General features: G+C 33.9%; 3 protein-coding genes across 3 annotated transcripts; 1 reads left to right on the top strand and 2 right to left on the bottom strand.

The window, feature by feature from the left end:
• Positions 1 to 10,497: 10,497 nt before the first annotated feature.
• On the top strand, positions 10,498 to 15,921 carry LOC111912738 (probable galacturonosyltransferase 12). The gene is made up of 6 exons (XM_023908474.3): positions 10,498 to 10,999; positions 13,276 to 13,322; positions 13,499 to 13,663; positions 13,761 to 14,351; positions 15,017 to 15,319; positions 15,572 to 15,921. Exons 1-6 carry the CDS (start codon positions 10,783 to 10,785, stop codon positions 15,854 to 15,856), a joined length of 1,608 nt encoding a protein of 535 aa, XP_023764242.1. The 5' UTR covers positions 10,498 to 10,782; the 3' UTR covers positions 15,857 to 15,921.
• LOC111912739 (uncharacterized) lies at positions 15,894 to 17,061 on the bottom strand. The gene has a single exon (XM_023908475.3). The coding sequence runs from the start codon at positions 17,011 to 17,013 to the stop codon at positions 16,060 to 16,062; it is 954 nt and encodes a 317-aa protein (XP_023764243.1). The 5' UTR covers positions 17,014 to 17,061; the 3' UTR covers positions 15,894 to 16,059.
• A 98-nt stretch (positions 17,062 to 17,159) lies between these two features.
• LOC111912736 (kinesin-like protein KIN-14N) lies at positions 17,160 to 21,954 on the bottom strand. Its single transcript, XM_023908473.3, has 13 exons — positions 21,492 to 21,954; positions 21,279 to 21,423; positions 21,090 to 21,199; positions 20,799 to 20,918; positions 20,505 to 20,708; positions 19,280 to 19,711; positions 19,067 to 19,205; positions 18,770 to 18,879; positions 18,525 to 18,686; positions 18,257 to 18,450; positions 17,959 to 18,040; positions 17,660 to 17,869; positions 17,160 to 17,585 (listed from the first exon to the last, which is right to left on the bottom strand). Exons 1-13 carry the CDS (start codon positions 21,687 to 21,689, stop codon positions 17,406 to 17,408), a joined length of 2,286 nt encoding a protein of 761 aa, XP_023764241.1. The 5' UTR covers positions 21,690 to 21,954; the 3' UTR covers positions 17,160 to 17,405.
• Positions 21,955 to 25,206: the final 3,252 nt, after the last annotated feature.

The raw sequence follows: 25,206 nt of genomic DNA on the forward strand, positions 1-25,206 counted from the left end.
TGTGTCATAAATGTGCCTCGTACATGCGCGTTGTAAATAGACGACGCGCAAAAGCGTGTCATCTCTCGTTATGAAAGGGCCTTCCTTGACACGCATTGCGCGTCGTAAAAGATTGTTTTTCTAGTAGTGCAAAATGAATATCTATTTAGACTATGACTGAAAGCCATATCTAAACTTCATGTCACTATAACTCTTCTCATTCATGTTTTATACTATCTACAAGAAACCATTCCTTGGTATCTTTCAATACCTCAGAATATTCTTGACAGTTGTCTAGCGATTCAGTCATGTCAACTTTTGATCTAATCTCACGATGCTCAAAACATATGAAACATAAGAATAAGCATAAGTCATAGCATTTATAATCGACCCTATATCTGAAGCATATGGGACTCGACTTATCCTGTCATTTTCATGACTAGTATAAAGGACCTTTGAGATTCACTCAACTCCTCAACACATCTTTCTGTTGGGTGTGATCAGGTTCATATGAAGATGGCTCATCAACAGGACTCTTGGGTGAGTCAGAGACATGATCTGTTAGCGACCCACCACCTGAAGAACCTACACCTACAGGGGTGGTATTCTTAGCAGCTACACATGCCACTTGCGCTTTCCGATTATTCTCATGACGCAATGGGCCTACGCCCCCGTGGGCGCACAAAATCTGGAGATGGAGCCGCCAGCAAGGAGTGCGGCTCCCATTTGGTATGGACCGAAATTTCTATGACCTGAGTCACGGTGGACCCGCCAATAGATCCTTGCTAGTGGTAGTAAGGAGGAATCGCGATATCGGCGAGCAGGCGCAGGCGACCGCTGGCCAAATAGTGGCCATGAGAGCCGCGATGGAGCGTACGGGGAGGATGAAGCATGAGGTAGTCATGGACTACCAGATGCGTCAGGAAGCATTGGAATCTCAACTTCAGGACGCCGAGCGCCATCTAGCTAGACTTCATGGCGCCTCCACCTCAACATCAGCGCGACCAGATCCACCCTGCCGCGACTAGCACCTTTTTATGTGCTCCTGTTACGATTTCCCTCCCTATGTTGTACTTTATGTACTATCGACCTTATGTTTAAGTGATCACACTACTCATAGGGTCGTCATGCTGCTGGATTTTATATTTCCCCATATACTGTATGCCTTTTGGAAAATTTTCATGTATCAAAACAATTAGTATTAATGAAAATGCTTTATGTTTTTATCATGATGCTGTTAGCTGCTATGTGTTTTATTTCCTTGTTTTATGGCGAACACGATGCCCTGGGAAGAGCTTAAGGAAATGATGTTGGCATAATACTGTCATAGAGGTGAAATTCAGAAGATGGAACAAGAGTTGTGGAACCTCACGGTTCAAAACTCCGATATTGACGCATACATATCCAGGTTTAGTGAGCTATTTCTTATCATGTGTCCCGGAACGATCACCTCAGAAGGGAAAAAGATTGAGAGGCTTATCTGGGGATTGACTGCATCTATCTAAAGGAATGTCATTGTGGCAAACCTGGAGACGTTTGATAGTGCAAAAAGGCTGGCCAAGAAACTGTATGACCATGGCAACAAAAAGGGTGCCAAAACAGTAGAAGCGGAGGTTAAGAAAGAAGGTGAGAGCAAGAAAGGGAAAAATAACAAGCAAAAAGGAAAATAGAACTCCGAGTCGTCAAAGAAGCAACAAACTGTGACTATCCATGCTGCAACTCAATCTACCACCACAACACATGCTCCAGCCTCATCCACGCCAAATGCTCCAAAGCAGTATTCAGGAAATCTCCCCAAGTGTAACAAATGCAACTTCCACCATCATGGGGAATGCAGAGAGATGATTTTCACAAGGTGTAACCAGAAAGGCCATACAGCAAAGTATTGTAGGGCTCAGCTTCAACAAAACCAGATGCGAAACAACAACAACAACAATAACAACAACACCAATGTTGGGGCCAGTCATACCTGTTACGGATGTGGGAGAACCGAGCATTTCAGGCATAACTGCCCCAATGCAAACAATCAAGGGGCAGGAGCAGTAGGGAGAGTGTTGACTTTGGGATAGGGAAAAAGCAGTCCAGGACCCTACCGTTGTCACCGGTAAGTTCCTAATTAACAAATCGTACACATGCATCTTATTTGATAGTGGGGCGGAGAGAAGTTTCATTAGTAATAAATTCAAACACTTGTTAAATCAACAACCCCAGAAGGTCAGCGAAGCCTTCACGATGGAAATGGCTAATGGGAAAACTGAAACAACCAAAGATATATATATATATATATATATATATATATATATATATATATATATATATATATATATATATATATATATATATATATATATATAGGATGCATGTTAACACTAAACAACCACTCTTACCAAATAAATTTGATGCCTGTAAATATTGGAGTTTTGATGTGATAATTGGCATGGATTGGTTAAGCCCCCGTCATGCTGATATTATGTGTCACGAGAAGGTCGTTCACCTTCGTCTTCCCAATCATGAAACCCTAATAATCTATGGAGATAAACCCGGTGCAAGCCTTTGCCTTATCTCGTGTATCAAGGCACAAAAGTGTATTCATAAGAAGAATTACGCATTCCTTGCTCATGTGGTGGATAAAACCAAAAAGGAAGTGAACATTCAAAACATTCCGGTGGCGGATGTGTTTCCAGAAGAACTTCTGGGAATACCCCTAGAAAGACAAGTCGAATTCCGAATCGACCTAGTGCCTAGAGCCACTTCGATCGCTAAATCACCCTATAGATTGGCTCCTGCTGAAATGCAAGAATTATCAAGCCAACTGAGTGAACTCCTGGATAAAGGATTCATAAGACCAAGTTTCTCTCCATAGGGAGCTCTAGTTCTTTTCGTTAAAAAGAAAGATGGATCCTTTAGGATATGCATTGAATATAGGGAACTGAATAAGCTCACCATCAAAAACCGATATCCACTTCCCCGAATTGATGATCTGTTTGACCAGCTTCAAGGGGCTAGTTACTTTTCAAAGATAGATCTAAGATCCGGCTATCATCAACTCAAAGTCCGAGATGAGGACATTCCTAAGACTGCTTTCCAAACTCGCTATGGTCATTACGAATTTGTCGTGATGCCCTTCGGTTTAACAAATTCCCCCGCTGCATTTATGGACCTCATGAATCGATTCTGCCGCCCATTCCTTGACAATTTCATGATCGTTTTCGTTGATGATATTCTCGTATACTCTCGAAGCAAGGAAGAGCATAACCAACACCTCCGACAAATCTTAGAGACCCTACGGACTAAAAAGTTGTATGCGAAACTCTCCAAGTGTAAGTTCTGGCTCCCCAGTGTAAATTTCTTGGGTCATGTTGTCAGCAAGGAAGGAATTCATGTAGATCCCTCCAAGGTCAAAGCCATTGAAGGCTGGGTAATTCCGACAACACCAACATAAATTTGCCAGTTCTTGGGTCTTGCAGGCTACTACCGAAGGTTCATTCAGAACTTCTCCAAGATAGCCAAACCTCTCACCACATTGACCCAGAAAGGCGTACCTTTCAACTAGACTGAGAAGTAAGAGATCACCTTCTAAACCTTGAAGCAAGCCCTCTGTAGTGCACTAGTGTTATCCTTACCGGAGGGAACTGAGGACTTCGTAGTCTATTGTGATGCTTCGAATCAAGGCTTAGGTTGTGTCCTTATGCAACGCTGGAAGGTAATTGCGTATGCGTCCAGGCAACTAAAAACTCATGAAGTAAGTTACACCACTCATGATCTCGATCTGGGAGCTGTGGTCTTCGCCTTGAAAATTTGGAGGCACTATCTTTATGGTACCAAGTGCACCATTTTCACCGATCATAAAAGCCTTCATCACATTTTAAATCAAAAGGAACTAAACATGAGGCAACAGAGATGGGTCGAGCTGCTATATGATTATGAGTGTGAGATAAAATATCACCTAGGCAAAGCTAACGTGGTAGCCGATGCCCTGAGCCGAAATGAGTATTCAAGTCGTCGCGTGAAGACTCTATCCATCACCATTCAATCTCACCTAACCTCACAAATCAAGGAAGTCCAATTGGACGCATTGAAACCGGAGAATATCGTTAGCGAATCACTGTGGGGAATGGATAAGGGGTTTAAAATTAAAGAGGACGGAACTCACTACTTCATGAACAGAATCTGGGTTCCTAAGATTAGGGGATTCAGAGAAGTAATCATGCATGAAGCCCACAAGACTCGATACTCTATTCATCCTGGGTCAGATAAGATGTATATGGATATCAAACAACATTATTGGTGGCCAAATATGAAGGCAGAGATAGATACTTACGTGGGCAAGTGCCTTACTTACACCAAAGTGAAAGTGGAATACCAAAAGCCCTCATGATTATTGCAAAATCCAGCGACACCCGAGTGGAAATGGGAAAGGATTGCTATGGACTTCATGACCAAATTACCAAAGACAACAGACAGATTGGATGCTATCTGGGTAATCGTTGATAAGTTAACAAAATCCGCTCATTTCTTACTAATAAAAGAATCCTATAAGATGGAAAAGCTGACCCGAATCTACATCAAGGAGATCGTGAGACTTCATGGAGTGCCAGTGTCTATTATCTTGGATCGAGATAGTAAGTTCACTTCAAGATTTTGGCAATCTCTTCAAAAGGCAATGGGAACACAGTTGGATATGAGCACTGCCTACCACCCACAGACGGATGGTCAGAGTGAGCGCACCATCCAGACACTCGATAATATGCTCCGAGCTTGAGTGATTGACTTCGGCAAGTCATGGAATGCCCACTTGCCTTTGATCGAATTCTATTATAATAACAGTTATCATACGAGCATCAAGGTTGCTCCCTTCGAGGCTCTCTAAGGTCGTAAATGCAGATCGCCTCTATGTTGGGCCGAGGTGGGTGACACTCAACTAGCAAAAGGGCAATCGACAGCTAGTGCTCTCACAGGACCACAAATTATCCGTGAAACGACCGAAAAAGATAATCCAAATCAAATCTCGACTTCAAGCATCGCGAGACCGACAGAAGAGTTATGCTGACAAGCGGAGAAAACCATTAGAATTTCAAGTCGGAGATCGAGTGTTATTAAAGGTCTCTCCCTGGAAAGGAACAATCCGCTTTGGGAAACAGGTAAAACTGAACCCGCGACACATTGGACCGTTCGAGATTCTTGCTCGTACTGGCCCAGTGGCTTACAAGCTGCAACTACCTGCCGACCTTAGCAACGTACACCCCGTGTTCCACATCTCAAATCTGAAAAAGTGTCTATCAGATGAAACTCTTGTCATTCCTCTAGAAGAGATTGAGATCAACGAGAATCTCTTGTTCGTCGAAGAACCAGTCGAGATATTGGATAAGGAAGTAAAGCGTACAAAGCAAAACCACATTCCGATTGTGATGGTTCGATGGAACGACAAGCATGGACCGGAATTCACATGGGAACACGAAGACTAAATGAAGCAAAAGTACCCTCACTTATTCACTCCATCATAATCCTAGTTTTCAAAAGAGTTTTGGGACGAAATTCCCTCTAACGGGGGGATGGTGTCACAACTGGCATTTTTGTCAGGAAACCCTATGATCATGTAAACATCATCTATGATAATACTTGTAACTCTAACTTGATACCATGCACTATGTTCATTCTATGACAACAAACTAAATCGAAATTCACAAGTGAAGTTCAAAACTCTATACAAAACACTTCAAGTAGTCAACTAAGGATTGGAAACCCTAAGAATCTCGGTTTAAGTCCATTATGGACTAGGATTTACTTATTGGGCCTAATGGACTAATAAGCTTCCAATTTGACTATTTTGGGCTTAGGACCCTTAAATGGGCTCTAATTGAACCCATATTCATAAAACCTAACATTTTGGGCCATGATGGGTCTAAAATGAATTGGTTTACCCTTAATAGGCCTTATTGGGCCATAACTGATCTTGGTTAACCCTAATGGACCATAAAACCCATTCTTATATGTAATTTGGGCCGTGAATTACCCTAAAGGCCCAATGGGCCGAAAAGTAATTATTGGGCCTCATAATTTCGAACCAAGGCTAGAAATGGGCTAAGCTAATCTACCTCCTTTCTTTTTAGCCCATTCTCGGCCAACATAAAAAAAAGAGAAAGAAAGAAAATGGATAATTAATCTTAACCAAGCCACCTCATTTTTGTTTAAAGGATAACTAGGTATTTGTTCAACATACAACTAGACAAAATCTCATGTTTCCATGCACTCTTCCTATCTCTTCTTCTTATCCTCTCAGCCGAGAGCTAACACACATACACACACTCTTTCAAATCCTTTCCAAACACTCTCAAGATCATCCTCCTTCCTCCAAGAATCTCAAAATTTTGCTTGTGTTTCAAGGATCTCCATCAAGTATTTTCAATCTTTGATAAGTTGTTATCAAACACAAACACCTCTTATCATTTTAACATTAAGAACTCCTTCTAACATAGCTTTATTCCATGATCACACTCTTGGAAACTTCTTAAGCTCGAAATCTACTCAAGAAGGCTTGATAGGGACGAACACAGAATCACTTCTTCTTCAAAACCGAGGACAACAAGCAAAGGTGAGTTCATACCCCCTTGTTTTTGGTTTTTACATGTTTTCGAGGGAGAATACAAGTATTTATGTGTAGACCTATACATTTATGCATGCTATGTGTGATTTTTCTTAGCTTTGTTGTGTTTGTGTGCTAAACTCGATGGATCTATAAAACCCTAACAAAAATAAGTGATTCATAAACAAAAATACTCTAGACATCATACTAAAAAGTTAAAAGTGTTATAAATGCCTAAGTTGAAAAAAAAACAAAACAAAATCTTGTGTAAGCATTATTTTTGGCAAATAAACAAAAGTTTGGGGTCAAGAGTGACACATACAGTTTTATAGGGGCTAAAAGGGTATTTTAGATTAAAAATGAGCTTTTATAACAACTATAATTTCCTAAGGGTAAAAAGTGTAAAATTTGGCATTTTGGGCCTTATTGTGGGCCTCACGGCTTATTGGGCCCAAAATTGCAAAATATCAATCTTTGGGGATTAAAATGTTATTTAATCAAAACTTGAGCCAAAAATGAAGATAAACAAAATTAGGGGCTGAAAATGACACTTATCCCGAGATTTGGACCAAAAATGTAAATTTTATAGAAATTGGGCCGAAAATGTCATTTTATGCAACTAAGGGGCTGAAAATGTAATTTTCTGCAAAAATGGGCCAAAAATGTCAAAATATGAATTTTTGGACCAAATCATTTGAAGCGAAAATACAAATTTTTATAAATTGGGGACTAAAATGTTATTTTTAATTAAAATAGGCCAAAAATGACATTTTATGTAAAAATAAGCCTCAAAATGTTAATTTAGTTCTTAAGGGACCTAAAGTGTAATTTTATTAAAAACAAGTTCAAATAATAAAATTTTGACGTATCAAGCTAGAAATAACATTATAACAGTATATTAGATTTTTCATAACATTATGAATAAATCTTTTCGACTAAATGAACCATAGTATAATAAACAAACAAAATAAAATAAGGGTACGAATATTGGGCCTAATACTTACTATGCATGCTTATTGGGCCTTTGTGATACGTTTGCATGAATAATGGGCCCAATATATTCATTTCATGTTTATTGGGTCTTAGCGACCCAATTACATGCTTAATGGGCCTAAATTATCATTTACAAGTTTATTGGGCCTTAGTGGCCCATTTACATGATAATTGGGCCTGAACTATTCATTATATGCTTAATGGGCCTTAAGTGTCCTTCTGCATACTTAACAAGCCTTGAAAAAATTTACACGTCTAATGGGCCACAATTGTCCTTTTCATGTTTTGTTGGGCTTTGTCATTTCACATTCATATATCAACTAGTGTTTGTAAACTAAATACATATAACATTATACATATTCATGTGGAAATATTTGGGATCTAGTGGGACTTATCGGTTGACATCACTGAGTGTATGGCAGTAGCATGTAGTTATAATCAGAGTCTCCTAGAGGGAGAGCAAGACTTTGTGTATAGATCTATACGGGGTGACCCCCCACGCCTTAGCTGTTCGCTACAGCTAGACTAGGCCAGTCTAGGGCGACAAAACCTTAATCAAACACCGACATTTGGAAAAATACCACGACATGCAAATTAGTCATTATCATGCATGGCTATAACGGCTCACATAGAGATCCAATACTATCTTAACACTTCAGAGATCAAACCTTCCGATTTGTGTCGATACAAAAAAATTTATACGATAGTGCAAGAACTACAACACTTTTATAAATCAGAAAATATCGAATTTTCTGGGGTAACACTATTAATCATTATCTTTCTCTCATAACAGAGATAATACAAAGAATTTGGATCTTTCTTTTATATATAATTTTACAATGAAAATCACACATACATTTATACTGGATCATTACATCTTTTCAGAAAATTTTACAGAAAATATCGGATTTTCTGGGTTACGCGCCCAATACAAAGTTTTTCAATCAAACATGCTTATGAACTCACCAATATGATATATGTTGACCGTTTTCAAAACAACTTGTATTCTCAGGTAATTGATAGACTGAAGAACCATCAGGAGTATTTTTGGGATGTCTTTTATGCAAATGTCTATTGTCGAACAATTTATGTTTTCGAATTTGATATGTAAAACAATGTACTTGATGTGAACAATGTCAGTTGTAATATGTAATGCTGGTGACGATTGTGTTATGTTTCATGTATATTCATTGTGATGATATTTCAATTTATAGTCACACGAGCCCTCAGACGTTTCTGCCGTCTGGTTCGGGGGTGTGACAGGTTTCAAGTGGTTCTAAGCAATGGTGCGATGGTCTTAACTCTTGAATGGTTCAAAGTGTGCTCCTGGTATGTTGTGAGACTGGAGCTGGTGTGCCTGACGGCTAATTAGGGTTGGAGAGAGCAAGTGATGGTTGAAAGAAAGGAAACATTTTATAGACAGGAAAGATTTCAAAATTTTAAACAAAGAAAAGAGCATGAGAGTCAGAAAAAGAAGGGATAAAGGATTGGATATACATCGGAAGTGGTAGCATGAGTTTATTTAGATAAAGATAGATCCAAGATTAAAGGGGGACTGAGTCAAAAAAAACTGTTGGTGATCGCATAATATTTCAGTGCATAACTTTATTGTACAAATCGCATAGTGAATTATACCTCTTAAAATTCAGCAAAACATGATAAAATGCTTTTTAATATATATATATATATATATATATATATATATATATATATATATATATATATATATATATATATATATATATATATATATATATATAACGCTTCTGTCCAGTTATAATACAACCAAATTGTCTTGAAAACTTTTATCTGGAATTTTTTTTATTCATTTCAGATTACAACCGTATTTATTTATGATTAGTATTTTCTTCATATATGATTACACCTATTCTAGTTAAATAATAAGCTTGAAAAATATATTGTGATTTACTCTTTTATGAATAAAAACATGTGAATCAAGTAAAACAAGGAAAAAAATTGTTTTTTAATTTTGAAAAATAAATGGAAAACAATTACTTTATATTCCATTAATAAATAAATAAATAAATTCTATTAATCCTTTTTTTAGATAACTATATTTATTATTCACTGGACTTTAGGAAATTATGATTTCATTTTAATATGTTACAGGTTTTAATAATGATTTCATTTTAATATGTTACAGGTTTTTTTTTTGGAAAGGGAACTTCCCTAACGAGGGTTTCCGGGCCAGCTTTCGCGCACCGACTAATCCCCCGCTGCAAACATGAGGCTTTGCCTCATGCCCTGGAGTCACTGTAGGCGAACCTCCATGACCACAAGGGCTGAGTGGTGTCAGGATTTGAAAATGGGTCAATAGGTTATCCACCATATCTTCCACATGCCTTATTAATTTAACTTTATAAAGTGATTGGCTCAAAAGTATACTCGTATTCTTAATTTTTTGTTGTTCTCAATATAATCTTTCTCTCTCTCTCTCTCTCTCTCTCTCTCTCTATATATATATATATATATATATATATATATATATATATATATATATATATATATATATATTCATATATTAACATTGTGAATGTGAAAAATAATTTTCGGATTCACCGTGTGAATCCGGATTCACGTTGTGAATTTTCGAAGATTAACATTGTGAATTTGACGTAAAAAAAATCGAATTTTATATCATTGGAAAAAGAATAAAAAATTATGGATTTCTGTATTTTTAGTTTTTTTTTTTTTTTTTTTTTGATAAAAAATAAGTTTTAAAAGTTGAAAAAAAAAGATTGGTTCCTTGGTTAATTATGGTTCTCTTATGAACCTCACCATATATATATATATATATATATATATATATATATATATATATATATATATATATATATATATATATATATATATATATATATATATATATATATAAGTTAGGGTGTTGGCATCTCGAAAGTGAAAGAGTGATGAAACAAACACACCTCATTCTTAGTCTAATGTCATATTCCTCCAAAATCAAAGTAAAAAAAATAACATTAAAACATACATATGACATGCATCCATAATATATTAATAACCTAAACCTCAAGCAAGTTTAGGTAGGAGATGGCAAACCCTCAACAGATTTCCCCCTTCGCACCTTGTACTTTGCCAATTTATTCCCTCTCCATCTCTCCACAATACTAATCACCCTCACTTTTTATAGCTATTTACATACATATACATATATACTCTTAACTCCATTCATAGATATATTGTTGTTGATGAAAATGCAACTCCATATATCTCCAAGTCTTAGACATGTCACGGTGTTGCCTGGAAAAGGAGTGAGGGAGTTCATAAAAGTGAAGGTTGGATCAAGAAGGTTGTCTTATCGAATGGTGTTTTATTCACTTTTGTTCTTTACGTTCCTTCTTCGGTTTGTGTTCGTGTTGACTGCTGTCGATACCATTGATGGTCAAACCAGATGCTCCTCCATTGGTACGTTTTTGTTATTTTATGCTTCAACTTTTGTGTAGCATGTCGTTTAAAAAAATATCTATTTTTGTATTTGTGTTTTTCAGTTCTCAAATGATAATCAAACTCTGTGTCTTCTGTTTGGATCTTTAAACGTTTTTGGAGATGCGTAGATGGTTCTATAACATGATGAGAAATAAATCTTTATTGGCCGTTATTCTTGATTCATTTACTTTAGAGACAATAATTACAAACAAATAGATATTTGATTAATTTATTTTAGAAGCAAGAATTACAAACAAATAGATACTCATCTGCTTATGTGTACTTTTTTTTTGAAAGAATTCTTAATTTATATATTAATTAAAAGTAAACTTATTTAAAAGTCCACCAATATCGAATTGATAGACCAACAAATATGACAGTAAAAGATCGGTCAAATATCACCAATCAACAATGCAGACCAAACACTCCATTTTTCTAAAAAGAAATCATATATCAACGACTTTTATAAATTTGCGAATTATATTTTTCGTATTTTTTCACTCATGTTTTGATAATAAAACCACAAAAAGCAAGATGTTGTTTATGATTACGTGCAAATATTATTGTTCTTTACGATATTTGAAATGTTTTTAAATATTTTTTTAAAAATATTAATATAAGTTTTGTGATATGATGTCTTAAACTATTAATAGATAATCTTTGAAATTTGGATAAATTAATAACCATATTCTGTATCTCGTTATCTTGTTATTTAGTTGTTAAATAATTATTTTGTATGATCATCATACAAATTGAAATAGAATTTATTATCACAAAGAAAAATCAATTAGTTCCACAAAAATTAAAATGTATCAAATACAATTATTACTACTCCAAACAGCATAAACGCCTCGAAATATTATTTCCTACACGTTTTATTACAATTAATGATAAGATTTTGAGTATATAATATCGTATAAGCACTTTCAAAACACGTCTCTTAATACTTTGAAGGTCTTATTACATAAAAACCAAAAATCATTATATGATCAAAATATATTTTTACCTAAAAGGTCTTTAACTTTATTCATAATACCATTGATATTTTTTCCATTTAAATCATTTTCATTGACCAATGTAAATCGATTATCATGTTTAAATTGTTTACATGGCAGTTTTTAAAGAGGTAAATACCGCTAGAAAAATGTTCACATAATCATATGTTTCACAATGATGGGATAAATAAGTTGATAATAAATATATAAATAAATAAAACGGTTAAAGTTAAGAAAAAAAATTAAGTTAATAATATTTTGTATAGCCAAATTACTGACAAAATGATATTGCAAAACAAAAAAGGCATGCATTAATCGGTTAGGATTCAAAAATATAAATATCAATGGTTTTTATTCAAAAACATTAAACAAAAAATTAATAACGGCCGATAAAATATATTATAATACGATGATTAAAGTTGTGAACATCAAGATCTTATTTAGAATTTGTCTGTTTTATTAAATCATTAGTTTATAACCCATGGAAACCATAGTTACAAAATTTATTAAACTTTTATAGTAAAATCTTAAAATTAATAATCAATTATTTTAAATATATTATTAATTAAGAGATTTTTTAGTTATATAAAATTATAGTCATTGATTTAAATAAATATGTGAAATTATATCATTTTATAATTTGTATTAACTTTTATTCTATTGTTATGAATTTAATTTAATTAGGGTGCAAATTTCAAATTTTGAAATTTGAAATGAAAAATCAATATGTTAAAAATGACATGCATTAATTAGGAGAGATAATAGGATGATACATGACAAAAGAAGAATAAAATATGTATTAATTAAGAAGCCTAATAGGGTGACACATGTCAAAAGGAGAATAAAACTATTCATTTATTAAAATAGGGATGATCATAATTTTAAAACGTAAGATTTATATTTTTATCTATCAGTTAATAATATATAGTTAAAACATAAAAAAAATATATATCTAATACATCATTTGACAATAAACAATTCAAAAGGGGTATATGTATAGTAAGTTGAGAAAAAAATATCATTTTTTTTAATAAAAATAATAACAATCTTACGATCAACTAAACTGAAAAATGATTTAAGTAAAATTGGGATCACTTTAATCGGTTCGTAGGATCGTACAATATCCTATAATCATGATTGATATTTAATAACCTTGATGGTGATATTTCTGTAATTTATCATACTTTGTATGTAAAATCTCAGTGTAACTTAAAATTATGATAACATAAATATATAACCATTTTCATGTTCTAATTACAGGTTGTCTACGAAAAAAACTAGGACCACATAAAAATCTTCAATCAACTGTAAATTTTCTAAACCCTAATCTTTTACATTCACATATGATTTTTCTGAATGCGTAACCATCCATTTGTTGGTTCAGACACTTGTTCATATACGTCTGATTGTTTCTCGACCTCAAATAAATTTTCATAATTCAGTTCATCCCTTTAACATAATGTTATTTCTGCTTTTCTTCAAGGTCCCAGAAGTAATATACCAAATCTTGGAGGACTCCTCTAGTAAATACGACATAACCGAAGGATCTGAAGCTGACATTCCTCAAACTTTAGAAGATTTTGTTTCGAGTTTGAAAGGCAATAATAGACCAGACGCAAAAACCTTCGCCATTAAGCTCAAATCCATGGTGATTAACTGGTTATCCTTATTCGTTAATGGTTTCCTACACACAGTAAAACACACACTAACACATTTTCGATTTCGATTTCGATTTCGATTTTCAGGTGACCCTTCTTGAACAAAGAACTCGAAAAGCCAAAATCCAAGAATACTTATACCGCCATGTCGCCTCCAGCAGCATCCCAAAACAACTCCACTGTCTCGCACTCCGGTTAGCCACCGAACACGCTACCAACGCCGCCGCCCGCCGCCAGATCCCATCGCCGGAGCTCGTGCCGGCACTCGTCGACAACTCATACTTCCATTTCGTTCTCGCGTCCGACAACATCCTCGCCGCCTCTGTGGTGGCCACCTCACTCGTTTACAACTCGCTCCGCCCTGAAACGGTGGTGGTTCATATAATTACAGATCGGAAGACTTACTCTCCGATGCAGGCGTGGTTCTCGTTGCATCCATTAACGCCGGCGGTTATAGAGGTTAAGGCGTTGCATCATTTTGATTGGTTTGCGAAGGGGAAAGTGCCGGTTTTGGAAGCTATGGAGAAAGATCAGATGGCTAGGGCTCAGTTTAGAGGTGGGTCGTCCGCCATTGTTGCTAATAAGACCGAGAAACCTTATGTTATTGCTGCAAAGTTGCAGGCGATGAGTCCCAAGTATAACTCGCTCATGAACCATGTTCGAATTTATTTGCCAGAGGTATAGCTTTAAACACGATTTCATAATTTGCTTATTTCTTGAATTGTTTCATGAAAAACTTTTCAAACCCCATAAAACTTCAATTTTGGTCCAAAAAGTTAATTTTTTCAGATTTGGTCCTAAAAGGTTTTCTCTTGTAATTTTAGTCTTTATTTAAGATTTTTATCACATTTTTTATCCCTGTTCCAAGTCAAATACATATATATTTTCTATCCCAAAATTGTAAAAAGTAACCAAAAATAGTCATCTAACTTATAGCAAGGACTAAAAACGTTACAGGAATCTCAAACAAATATCAAAAAGGAATCTCAAACAAATATCAAAATTGCAAGATAAAACTTTTTATAACAAAAACGACAAAAAATTAGTTATACTCAAGGACAAAAATGTAATTTGCTCTAGTTCCAACTTAGATTGAGCTCATTGGTCCCTTATGTTAGCCATTAAATTAAAGTCCAAAATAGTTTTAACTCCAATTTGGATTGGGCCCTTTATGTTGCCCTTTACCGACAATTATGTACTTGATTTTCCTCTCATATGGTACTTTTGGCTCATATGGGTCAATTAAGGAGTTTTTGGAAGAATAACTTTTTTTGATGAAATATTTGAATGGCTTATATTGACCATATAAATATAAATATGATTGTGGATGTTGGTTTTTGCAGATGTTTCCTAGTTTAAACAAGGTAGTCTTTTTAGACGATGACCTTGTGGTTCAAACAGATCTTTCGCCTCTTTGGGACATTGATATGAATGGAAAAGTAAATGGAGCCGTTGAAACGTGTATGGGAGAGGACAAATTTGTAATGTCAAAACGGTTAAAAAGCTACTTGAATTTTTCTCATCCATTGATATCAAATAACTTTGATGCAAATGAATGTGCTTGGGCCTATGGCATGAACATATTTGACCTTGAAGCTTGGAGAAATACCAACATAAGTAACAATTACCATTATTGGCTTGAGGAGGTAACCCATATTCAAACAAAGAAAGAAACCTCCTTCCATTGATTTGTTTATTGCAACGTCTTAATTTCATTTCTTCGTATTAAAGTATTATACTTTGAAAAATCTACACGATTATAGTAATGTCTTCCATTTAAAAGCAATTTTCACCAAGTAAAATTTTTAAAAAATTATATTTTTCAAAGCATAATGTCTCAATAAAAAATAAATTGAATACACCTAAAGAACTCTAACAACTTGTTTTTTCTCATGTAGAATTTGAAATCGGATCTAAGTTTGTGGCAACTAGGAACATTACCTCCGGGTTTGATAGCATTTCATGGATATGTCCATATTATTGACCCGTTTTGGCATATGTTAGGCCTTGGGTACCAAGAGAATACAAGCATACCAGATGCTCAGAAGGCTGCAGTCATCCATTTCAATGGTCGAGCTAAACCATGGTTAGATATAGCTTTTCCAGAGCTAAGGGCATTATGGTCAAAGTATGTCAACTTTTCAGATAAATTCATCAAGTCATGCAACATTAGAGCATCTTAGAACATGTACATGAATGATTATATGCGAATATTTCATGTATAGATGAAACCATAAAGAGTTTTTTATTTCAATTTTTTTCCAATTCGGTGATTTGAGATATAAGTAGCATTCTCATCCACTTTACACATTTTTTTTCCTTTATCAAAAGTAATCAAATAAGGATTGTTTTTTTTTTCTTAAAAAAACAACCCTTTAGTTTAGACTTACTTTTTTCCAGTTACATTTGAAACCAATCCTTTCAAGAACTTTGCAGACTTTGTAATAGGAGAGTTAATAGCCATCAAATTATAAAGAACATTCTCAACTTCATTAATGGAAGGTCTTGTTTTGAATCTTGAAACTACTTTCAATTCTCCTTCTTCTTCTTCAACAAGCACACTCCATCTCTCACCACTCAAAACCCCATCTCTCACACACTTAAACACCACACCATTTCTCTTACTCAATAGCCCTCTAACCTCCAATCCCATAAACGAATAAATCACTTCAAAAGATCCCAAAAAGTCAACAAAATCACCAAGAATGCTTTCCTCATCTTCATAACTCCATCTAGGGTTGAATATCACCACTGGCTTTGGGTACAGACTGTTAGTGATTGTTTCCATCACTTCCATTTGTGAAGCTTCTGGTGTCAAAAATACTGCCACGTCAGCAGAGCTCAAAACTCTGTTTCCCCCATCTTTTAGTGAAGAAATGTCGACATGCTCAACTGACCCAAATGCGACTCTATTTGCAGCTTCTGTTAGGGTAGAATTGGGCCATAGTATTAGAATCTTCACTTTAGAGCCCTTTCTCTTAATGGGCATTTCATCGAACACTTGGAGTGCAAGCTGTGATAAGGAATCGGGAGAGTCATCATTGACTGGGATCTCGACACGAAATCTGGGCTGCTTTAGTTTCTTGAGTTTACCGGCTGTAAGTTTTAGGTTGTTGAGAGGTTTCTCTAAGGTCGATGAAAGACATGTTTTTGCTTGACGTATAGCTTCCTCTTTGGATTTGGGTGGAGAAGAGAGATTACACTGAAAGGATAACAAAAGAGGAATCTTTTTCGGTTTTATGATTTGGGAATTTGATGAAGCAATCGAAAAATTGAAATGCGGTTGAATTGAATGATATTTGAAAGGACTCAAATGAAAATTTGGGAGATTAGTTGTCATCTTTGTTCTTTCTGAAAACAGAAAAAAGTCTGTAGATTTGAGCAAAAGATCAGATAAATATATATATAAGCCATAAACGTGGGATAATAACAGCCACACAAAAATTGGAAAATAAATCGCCGGAATCTTTCCAAGATCATGCAATATAAAACTGTAATCTTTTCACTTAGTATGCATTAACGATAGTAAATCAAGAATAAACACAAACATATAGAAACATCTTTGCAAATGAAACTACAAAAATACATGTCCAAAAATCTATTCAATCAAATTCCGTTCATTCAAGCTAACTACTTTTCTTCAATCTTCTGATATACACATCGATTGCAAACAAACTTGTTAGGGTTTCGAAAATTCAATTAGGTTTGATAATTACGATTTTTGCCTCGTCATTAGCCATAGCTGAGGCGACCATCCACCTGCCGGAAAGAGGTTTGCCGGCGAGGAGTTCCAATCTCACAAGCATTGACTCTAGCGGCAAACCGGAGAGAGCAAAGTGACTCATTGGCTGAGCTAGCTGCCGGAGAAACATTCACCACCATCAAAGTCTTCGAATCCCCACCTAAGCAAGGCTGAACAACAAGTTCCGATCAATTTCAGCCATGAAACCCAAAACCAATATAAACAAAACCAGAATTCTTTATACCTGGAGGAGATACGTAAGCTTGGAGTTCCTAAAAGGCACATGTTCTTCCTTCTTTGCTAATGCAAATATAACAGTACTTAAACACGACAAACTTTTGTTGATGTATTGAGTTTCTGTTAATCGAACCCCAGTTGATTCACTTTTGGAAAGACGTTCACTTCCCGCAAGATCGATTAGGTTAAGAACACCTTTCACTTGTTGTCCCGTGTTCTACAATGCAAATCAAGATTTCATCGATCGTTAACCAATTAGTTAATACAATACCAGATTGAATTTTGAAAACCCGAAACTACCCTTACCTCATTAACGCCTGATATCCTCAAAGTGAACACAAAATGACTTCTCGACGATTGTTCATTCATTTGAGTCTTACCCACGGACCTAATCAAGAAACACATGTACACCTCACAAAATAAGAAAAACAAACCGAATGGTCATTTTTATATTTTTAACTAGAGCAAGTTGTTGTCTCATTGGTAGGACAAAAAAGTTTTTTTTTTTTTTTTTTTTTTTTTTTTTTTTTTTTTTTTTGTCTTTTTTGACATAAGTCGGTACAACTTGTTATGTTATGTCTTCTCAGAGAAATCATAAAAATACCTGGCTTGTGCAGCACGGTTTAACAAAAATGAAACTTCTCGACTGCTACGAACATCCACAATGGTCAAATCAGAGACATGTGTATTGCCATTTGGATCATGTTTAATTGCATATTTGCCCGACTCATTTGAACAATTTCGGTTTGTTGACAACAAATCGCGTATAGTGTCATTGTATATTTCCAACATCGAAACCTGTAAACCCCATTTTTATAAAATAATAATAATAAATCTTCTAAGCAAGAAAAGCAAGGAAATTGATTCCAAACCTGCATTTCATACTTCCACTCTTGGTTTTGAAGTGTTTCTCGGGACTCGAATATTTGTTCTAAAGATCGCGGTATTAATCCTTTTTCATCATGGTTTCCCGGTGTACCCATCATTGTATGAGTTTTTCCCGACCCCGTTTGACCATAAGCAAAGATACAAACCTGAAATAGCAACGTACTTTTTATTTATTTGTTATTATAATTAACATGTATTACACAAACACTAAAAAGCAATGTTGTTTCACCTTATAACCATCGAGTGCACTTTGCACAAGTTGTGAGACCTCCTCGAACACCTCTTCTTGTGTCGATTCGGGCACAAATACATTGTCAAAACTAAAAGAATGCTTTTTCCCTTTTTTTTAACAAGAAACATAGAAAATTATAATATAAAGAGTTAAACATAAGCTTTAGTTGCAAGAAATAGCAATGTAATTTCATTTTAATCTTCATTTAAAAAGCATACTACTTTGCTAATTCTTGCATTGAATTGTAAATGTGCAATCAAATTTGAAAGATAAGAGTCTTTAAATTTAAAGTACCATTTTGCAATAACTCAACGCCTCGGCCAAGACCTTCGGTTGTTGTAGGAAAAAAAACCGTCTTTGTTTCATTGTCACCATCATCATCACATAACAAAGGTCTCACCCTACAAAAAACTCGTATGTTTCCTTTCAATTCCTGTTTCAAAATAAAAAAAACTCGTTAACCATTATATAAATAAATTTATTAATTAAATAGAAACTGGAACTCACTAAAATTGTGTTATGCAATTTTTTACGCAAGAGTTCTCCTTCATAATGTTTCAATTCTGCCTCAGCTAAACGAAGCTGTAAATCAGAGTTAATTTTCTTTTGTTCTTCATAACCCGTTTTTATCTCAAATGCGGATACATCAGACATCTCTAATTTACTTTCTGCTGTAGTAAGTTTTTGTTGCAATTTCTTTATTTGATCACTTTGTGAGGAACAAATGGCTTGTGAAGATAATAAACTTGATGTAAGGTTTTCTATTTCATCCGATGATTTCCCACTCCATTCTTTATATTTTGAAACTTCTTTCGATAAATCTTCTACTTTTGACAGCTGGCGATCACGGTCATCTCTCACTAGTTGTAAATCCAATCTTAGGCGCCCTACTTCACTTGCCAAATCTTCTTTTTGCTTCAATGTCTCATTGGTATTTGCCTGAAAATGAATCCTTAGATTGAGAATATGTTTGATAAAGATTCTGTTTGTTATATGGGACTTATGGTACAAGACTAAACAAGTTTTCTAGGAATATTTTTTATGATGAGGATAATGAAGACATTTATGACTTTTATACTGATAAGAGACTAAAAAAAATCTCTCTTAAGTGTGACAAAAAATTGTGTTTATCCTGAACATAAATAACAATTTTTTGTCTCATCTTTTTGGGTGGGGCAATTTTTTTTGTTTTTGTCCTGGATTTTTAATCCAATGCACAATGGGACAAAATTAGCAATTTTTTGTCACAACTTATTTCATTTTTTTGGGTGAGACAAAGAAAGTGTTGTTTGTGAGTAGGACCAAAGTATCAAATCGTTTGTTACACCATGTTTCACTTTTTTTGGTAGGTCAAAATTGTTTTTTTTTTGTACGATATATGTTCAATGCATGTCAAACATTATTGTACCAAAAAAAAAACAATTTTTTTTTTTTTTTGTTCTGGTTTTAATCTAATGTCTTGTACGACAAAAATATCAATTTTTTGTGTCGATTTTTTTAGGCGAGAAAAAATGTTATTTTTGTCTCATATCTTTCCAAAAGAAAGATGTACAATGCGACAAAAATAGTAATTTTTTTTATCCCACTTTATATCATCAATTTTGGTTGGAGCGAAAAAATTGTTTTGGTTTTTTGTCTCTAATACCAAACTGTATTGTCATGTCATGCATAATAAATAGGGTTTAAGATACGAAAAACTAATTCAGAAAAATCAAATGCAGAAAACACCGACTTTTGTAGCATTCAACTGATCTTGCAAAGAAGTGCAATGGCCTCGTAAGTTGCTAACATTCTCCAACATTGCAACCTTCTCCTTCTCAACATTCTTGAGGATTTCATTCGTTTGATTAAGCTCAGATTGAAGCTTACTATTGTATTGTTGTAAGCTCGTGTTATATTCTTGCAGCCTCTTATACATATCATTGAGTGATAATATCTAATTACCAAAAAATAAATAAAAAATCAACATCATCTATATAAGATAATAAAATAATCCAATCTCATCAAAGATCATCTATAATATTACCTTTTGATTAGCACTTTTACTTTCTCGTTGAGCTCTTTCGAGTTCTTCCTTGATTGAAGTTTGTAATCTCTCCGCACTCAATCTAGCTTCTTTCTCCTTTGTTAATGTTTCCATTGCCACCTAATATTAATTTTTTAACAAGATTAAATTATTATTATTATATATATATATATATATATATATATATATATATATATATATATATATATATATATATATATATATATATATATATATATATATATATATATATATATATATATATATTACTTTTCAAGATCCAAATAATACCGATTTATCTGATTCTTCTTTTGCGAATTTCTCTTGTAGCGCTGTGTAATTCCTTCTTAACTCCATGATTACCGAATTCAGTTCTTCTTCCTTTTCGCTCATTAGCAATTCTTCAACCAATGAAACATAAAAAATTAGTTTAAATTATAAAAAAGATGTTCTTGAAAGTATGATTATTATTATTTATACCCATATCGTTGCATCTATTTATTGCAGATTCCAGCATCTTCCCATTCTTTTCTTGCTCTAACAAAAGATTCTCTTCAAGTTCTTGAAACCATTTGATACATATTCTGAGTCGTTTTATATACTCCATCATCGAATCACATTTCTCCTAAAAACCCCACAAAATCAATTCCAAATTCGACATAAATCGAAGAAGAAAAAGAACATAAAACTAACCTTTAGACTGAACTTATTCTTTGTTCTGATTTTCTCATGCAACAATGATTCAACGTCTTCCCTAGTGAATTCAATCGCTCCACAATCCGAACCCGCATTGCTTGTTGGCCCGACCCGGATAACAGGATCTTGACCGCCATTAACATCGGAAAAAATCTGCCGTGGTGGCATTCTACCACCATTCGCCGCCCCAACCATTTTATAAACCTTTTATTTTTAGTGTTGTTGAACACAAAGAAAGTGTAATTAAATTGGTTGAGGGAAAACAAATTGTGAGAATCGATTTGATGAATAAGGGGTTTGATTAGGTGGTGGAAAGAAAAGGATTGATGTTCATGTTACTTGAAAGGAAAGATTATGGGTTTTGTGAGAGGTAGTGGGGTGGGTCCATGAATTGAAATAAAAGCTACCAAAGATTGGTATTAAATTGATTGCTTCGAGTTGCAGGGAAATCTGTGATGGAGACGATGGAACTGTGATGGTGTTAACGGGTGTTTTTTTAAAAAAATTTGAAATTTAATAATGTTGGATATGAAAAGATCAAACAGAAATTACGATTTTATTTATAGGTTTATGTTTTTGGAATCTTGATTGTTGAATAAAAGGCCGGACGGTGGCCTTGACTGATTCTTCTCCAAATGGAGCAGGCTACTAATAAAGAATCACTATATTCTACATATCTTTTAGAAAAAAAAAATCATATAACAATTCAAAATTCAAGAATCAAATTGTTAGTTAAAAGTTAAAGAAACAAATTATGTAAAGTTGAAGACTTTCATTTACTAAATATTTTATAAAATTATAAAATTAAGGTCTAGGAGGGTTCAAAGGGTAGTCCTTATTGGTTATGGGGATCTTAGAAGAGAAAAATAACCGGAAAAGTTACATATTACAACCGAACCTTAATAAAAATGAATGATTATAATAGGAAAAACTGACTTACTATAACTGAACCTCAATAAAAACAAATGATGATAACAGGAAAAAATGACTCATTATAACCAAACTTTAATAAAAACGAATGATTTTGATCGAAATAATTGATCCATTATAATCGAACCTTAATAAAAACGAATGATAATTATAAGAAAGTTGAACATTATAAGTGACCTTTAATAAAAAAAAACGAATGATTATAATTGGAAAAATTGACCCATAATAACCGAACCTTACAAAACTATTACAATCAATAATTTCTCATGAAGATTTCTTGTATTCCATACGAAATATATACACACTGATTATAATAATGGGTTACCATAAGTGGATTACATACAATGGGACACTTTGGATAAAATGCTAACAAGCTAAACATAATAAGTAAATATACACAAAACATATATATGCTGACAGCCCCCCGGTTTGGACGGGAGATCTCGAGCAGACGTTCAGACTAGATCTGAAGTCAAGAAACAAAGGAGTTGGTAGCCCTTTCGTGAAAATGTCAACATATTGAAACGAGGATGGGACATGAAGAGCACGAACTTGTCTCATGGCAACCTTATCCCGCACAAAGTGAATGTCAATCTCGATGTGTTTAGTACGTTAATGTTGAACCGGATTGGAAGATAACTAAACAACGCTGACATTGTCACAATATACCAGAGTAGCAAAGAGTGATGGGTAAAGCAACTCACATAGAAGATTGCATAGCTAACTCGTCTTAGCAACACCTCGATACTTAGGTTCGGCATTAGACCGAGAAATAGTGCCCTATCATTTAGAAGACCAAGATAGCAAATTCGGGCCAAGAAAAACACAATAGCCAGATGTCGAGCATCTAGTAGAGGGACAACCGGCCCAATCAGCATCAGAATAAGCTACAAGACCTAGAGAAGGAGAAAAGTATAGCTGTAAACCATGATCCATAATCCCTCGAACATACCGAAGAATGTGTTTGAGAGTCGAGAAGTGGGGCTCCCGTGGGTCATGCATAAACAAAAAAACTTGTTGAACAACATATGTGATATCGGGGCGTGTGAAGGTTAAGTATTGCAAAGCTCCTGCCAGGCTGCGATAAAGAGTAGGGTCGGATACAAGAGGACATGTGCCATCAAATTTGGCAGAAGTGTTTGCCGGTGTGCGAACAGGTTTGCAGCTAAGCATGTTTGCTCGTTCCAGAATCTCATGAGCATATTTTTGTTGAGAAAGAAACTTGTCGTGACTGTTGCGAGTAACCGAAACACCCAAGAAATAGTTTAAAGAACCCAAAACTATCATAGAGAACTCGGATCGAAGAATCTTTATAATCTGTTGAAGAAGAACTGTGGATGAGACAATCAAGACACTGTCATCAACATAAAGTAGTATATAAGCAATTTGAGCACCCTACTGATAGATGAAAAGAGACGAGTCTGATTTGCTGTTAATGAACCCAAGTCTACATATCTATATATATATATATATATATATATATATATATATATATATATATATATATATATATCATTATCATTCATTATATTTATAAAGGAAACATTTTTCCTTTCACCACATTCATTTAAAACTCCCATGATACATTTTACTCAAACCATATTCATTTGAAACCTCTTATTTGAATGAATACCACTCAAAAGTCTCTTAATAATGATTTACCATTCAAAGGTTTTATAACTTATATAATATGTTTAATACACAATTAATGGATAGTCTACTATAAAAGGCCAATCTCTTTGAGTAGACACACAAATACCAATCACATGTAAAATTCACAAAGAAAACAAGTCTAAAGGTTTTTGTATTGGTTTGAAGGCTTTGGACCATTTTTCGAGCCATGTTATTATGCTAAAGTTTTTAATTTGTAAGTTTGTTGTATACTAATTCTTTTTTCTTCTTGGTTTAAGTATTCTTTTAAGACAATCATTATATGTTGTGGTTGAAATTTTAATGTAAATTAGATTAGATTCATGTTATCGATCATATGTTATGGAATGTGATATAGATAATATTTAATTAAAGAAATAACTAATTAAAAATCATGGATATGTCATATTATCCATATTTTCCATGTAAGTCTATTTTAAAATGCAAATTGTATATCTTATCACTTTGTATTTTAGTATATGTTTAACATTTTAAGTATAATAATAAGTGTTTTTTAAAAGTTTTCTTTCACTTATTAATAATAGTAAGTGGTTTTAAAATTAACGAACAATAGTTATAAATAATAAAATCAAATTATAAAAATCATGGATATATCATATTATCCATACAATTATCTTTTGAAATACAAATTTTCATTCTTATCAGTTTAGTGTTTAGTATATGATACATATTTGAAAAATAATATTAAGTGTTTCTTAAAAGTCTTCTTTAACTTATTAAGAATAATAAGTGGTTTAAAATTAATAAACAGTAATTTTAAATGATAATAATATCAAATTATAAATTACATAACGTTAGCTGCAAATAAATTGTATTTTAAGTTAACATCATTAATGAAATTAGAAAATAATTGCATAAGTAAAAATTTAAATTAATTAATCATAGCAATTGTTAAAAATAATACTAAATAGATAATTATATATATATATATATATATATATATATATATATATATATATATTAGTGTAAAAATATTATGTTAAAATTAATGTCAATAACATAACCATTACAAACATATATTTTTCAATATTCTAACAATATATTTTCAACATGTGTCGCGCAACGCGTGGGAATTCATCTAGTATACTTATAAAAGATGCATTTTTACTTA

This window comes from Lactuca sativa, chromosome 9 (assembly GCF_002870075.4).
Source record: "Lactuca sativa cultivar Salinas chromosome 9, Lsat_Salinas_v11, whole genome shotgun sequence".
Taxonomy (NCBI): Eukaryota; Viridiplantae; Streptophyta; class Magnoliopsida; order Asterales; family Asteraceae; genus Lactuca; species Lactuca sativa.

Bases quoted from the DNA above. Each gene is read 5' to 3' on its own strand.
- LOC111912739 (XM_023908475.3), bottom strand. From the start codon at position 17,013: ATGACAACTAATCTCCCAAATTTTCATTTGAGTCCTTTCAAATATCAT.
- LOC111912738 (XM_023908474.3), top strand. From the start codon at position 10,783: ATGAAAATGCAACTCCATATATCTCCAAGTCTTAGACATGTCACGGTG. The intron at 11,000-13,275 runs GTACGTTTTTGT...TTCTAATTACAG, and splicing joins AACCAGATGCTCCTCCATTG to GTTGTCTACGAAAAAAACTA. The intron at 13,664-13,760 runs GTGATTAACTGG...TTCGATTTTCAG, and splicing joins CCATTAAGCTCAAATCCATG to GTGACCCTTCTTGAACAAAG.
- LOC111912736 (XM_023908473.3), bottom strand. From the start codon at position 21,689: ATGGTTGGGGCGGCGAATGGTGGTAGAATGCCACCACGGCAGATTTTT. The intron at 20,919-21,089 runs GTATTATTTGGA...AATTAATATTAG, and splicing joins AAGAAGAATCAGATAAATCG to GTGGCAATGGAAACATTAAC. The intron at 18,687-18,769 runs GTGAAACAACAT...TTGCTATTTCAG, and splicing joins GTGCACTCGATGGTTATAAG to GTTTGTATCTTTGCTTATGG.